Source organism: Temnothorax curvispinosus, unplaced genomic scaffold, assembly GCF_003070985.1.
Source record: "Temnothorax curvispinosus isolate PA1 unplaced genomic scaffold, ASM307098v1 QBEX01016921.1, whole genome shotgun sequence".
In the NCBI taxonomy this organism is placed as follows: Eukaryota; Metazoa; Arthropoda; class Insecta; order Hymenoptera; family Formicidae; genus Temnothorax; species Temnothorax curvispinosus.
Window position 1 is genome coordinate 1 of NW_020226701.1, and position 3216 is coordinate 3216.

Consider the following 3216-nt stretch of genomic DNA (forward strand, 5'->3'; position numbering starts at 1 on the left):
CATAAATAATGCTTGACATTACAATGTGTAAGAAAAACATATGTATCAATGGAATGCAATCTAAATTTTGAATATGTTATCAAAAAACATATTAAAGTAATTAATTATTAAAAAGTGAAATAATATATTAATTTTTAAAGAACGGGAAGCCTATTTATAGGTTTCAAACTATTTATGCGCTAAAATATCATATATAAGGGTTTTTTGAGTCGCTGTGTTCCGTAATTCCGGGAATCTAAGAAAAACAAATGAGAATGGCCAATGCGTAGTATGTTCAAAAAAAGGTATTCGTCGAAGACCAAAGTGTGTCGTGAGTGCGATATGCCTCTGTGTTGTACCTTACTTCGAAATAAATCGAACAAAACAACATTACTATATAAATGTATCCATAAACATCGTAAATAAAAATCTTTTTCTTACAAAATCCTTATGAATTTGTTTGCATTTTTTAGCTCTAAATTTCAAACATAAAAGTTATAAGTAAAAATGTTTAAAAGTTATAAAAAAAACCCTCCTGTTTGTCTTCAAAAGATTAAATATATATATTATATTTTATATGTAATTATACATATTTATTTTCAATTTTAACACAGTTTACCAATCATTTATAACTCACAACTTATTTGCTAGCTTTAATAAGTAATTTTCTAATAATTTCATCAATTATCGTGAAATTGTAGCGCAATAGATACACGAATTCCATACATTATCAATAAATTTTAATTTCTGCTTCTAAAATAGCTCGATGAAGTGTACAGTAATTTTGAAATCATTATATCGATTGCATCACGTATTTCAGATAAAGATTTCGAAATAAATTTTTTACTAGACGATAGAGATGTTCGTAGACACATAGTTTGACCTCACGTTTAATTGCTTAGCATAAGTTATCGAAATTATTTCGATGGAATTTAATGATTAAATCTGTCAGATTAAATAGATTTCATTTTTATGTCATACACATATACATTCCAAAGTACGTTCTTCTGGTGAAGTACTCAAAACAGCCTATATAAACGTGCGATGGAGTTTCATTATTATCAGTGCCACGCTTTCAATATGCACGCGTTCTTTGTCTTGATAGTCGCCTGCTTAGGGGTAGCCGCTTATGGTAAGCGAGAATAAATATGATACATTTTGATTATGGTTTTATTTAATTTTTACGAACTACGAATTAAAATAACAAAGCTACAGTTTGAATATTTAATGACAAAATTAAAACCGCAAAATGTATACGCTACTTTATAGAAAATTTATATTATTATTTTCTAATTAATTTTTTATTAATAATTCTTTAATAAAATAATTAATTATGTTTTAATTTTGTATGTGTCAAAAAGAATAGAAATACGTAGAATAGCATAGAAGTGGATTATTTTAAGATAATAATCATTAAATAATATTTTTAATAAAATCACATTTTTTATAATAATAATTTAATATAAAAATATATTGTACACAATTGTGATGTGTACACATTTCTCTACACAACTCTAACAAAAATGTAGTATCGCATAGTATATATTTATTAATAGTAACAATTTATAAATAGAATAGACTATTATAATAACCGTAATTAATTATGTCATTAAAGGCCAAAAAAACTAATTGAACTAATTGTGTCTAACATTTGATTTGTACATTCTGTTTTACTGCACCTTCTTATATAGGCTATCCAGACATTCATATTGTTGGTGGAAGCGATGCCCCGCCCGGCAAGTTCCCATATCAAATATCTCTGAGAAAGAACGGAAGGCATTTCTGCGGCGGATCCATCATCAATAAGTATACTATTCTCACCGCTGCTCATTGTATAGCAAGGTATGTTCCTTATTCTATTGTTTTATATTATTTAGGCTATGGTCCACTTGATACTACAAATGTTTTGGAGCGTTCTTCTTCTCCTTCTTTCTTCATTGAAAGAAAAGAGAAGAGGAATGCTTCGAAGCATTTGTAGCGTCAAGTGGACCGCAGCCTTATACATGCACACATGAATAGAATGAAATTCTTTTTATTTCATAAAAGAAAGATGTTTAAAACTATCTGTAAAGGTGAAAAGCAAAAAGTAATCGACCAAAATTTGTTTCTTTAACAGATTCTGGACCCCTGGCGCTCTGAAAAATTTAACTGTTCACGCTGGCACAAATCTGTTAAACGAGAGTGGTTCCGTGTACAGAGTTAAACAAGCCATCCCTCACAGTAATTATAATTTTATGGGATCGTCCAATGACATCGGCGTACTTATTCTGACAACTCCTATCGAATATACCCAATATATACAGCCCATACCGCTTGCAACTAGCGACATTGCTCCCGAGGGTACCAGCTGCACTTTATCCGGATGGGGAAGAACCTCGGTAAGCATCAAACAGAAATTATTTTGAAAGCAGCTTGCAATGAAAACATCAGCTTCGTTTTTATCTAATATTTATCAAATTTTATTTATAAAGTTTAGCAAAATATAAAAGTTTCTGTTTTAAAATTGTATTCTCTTGATCTTGATACTAATAATAAGAAGTAATTACTCTATTTCAGTGTTATGTTTAAACATAGTCCACAATGAATAGAAAAAGTTCTTGAAATTATTTACATAAAAGAAAAAAGATTATATTACGCAGTCTGCTCATCTTGTAAAATTTCACTTGGTGTTAATATTAATATTAATATTAATATTAATATTCACTGTTTCTAAGAGTTAAAATAACACAATTTATATGCACAAATTTTTGCTAACATTTCATATGTTAAAATGACCACCTAAGTTATATTACTTATTTCTCTATAAGAATTTTCATCTGATAAAGCGACATGTTTTACGTTATATATTATAAAGAGATATCGTCTTCTATTTTCTGTAAGAAAAAGAGAAGAAACAATAAAATTTTATTTTAATTAAATTTAACATTATAAATATGTTAATTATAAACTTCTCCAAATAGCGTGTGTTACAATTTTGTCTTAATTTTTCACATATTACTTGTGTTATTTATTCATATATTTGCCTTCTGTTAAATTAATATAAAAATTACAGTGGATAAACAGGGACATGTAAAATGTGTTCAATTTAACGTAAAATGTTTTACTGTATAACGTTATGTTTAAAAAAATTCTTTATTAGCACGTGAATTCATAGGTAATATCCTCTTTAATCTTAGTTTAATGGTCGCGACCCTAACAATTTACAAGAGATCGAGTTGAGCGTTCACAGTCAAGCCA

At 28.3% G+C, this 3216-nt stretch overlaps 1 protein-coding gene across 1 annotated transcript; it reads left to right on the top strand.

Moving 5' to 3' along the window:
• Positions 1–1053: 1053 nt before the first annotated feature.
• On the top strand, positions 1054–3212 carry LOC112467134 (chymotrypsin-1-like; the record flags this gene model as incomplete). Its single annotated transcript, XM_025035616.1, has 4 exons — positions 1054–1111; positions 1671–1821; positions 2096–2357; positions 3156–3212. Coding segments are annotated over exons 1-4 (522 nt in total), but the record flags the coding sequence as incomplete, so codon positions are not given.
• Positions 3213–3216: the final 4 nt, after the last annotated feature.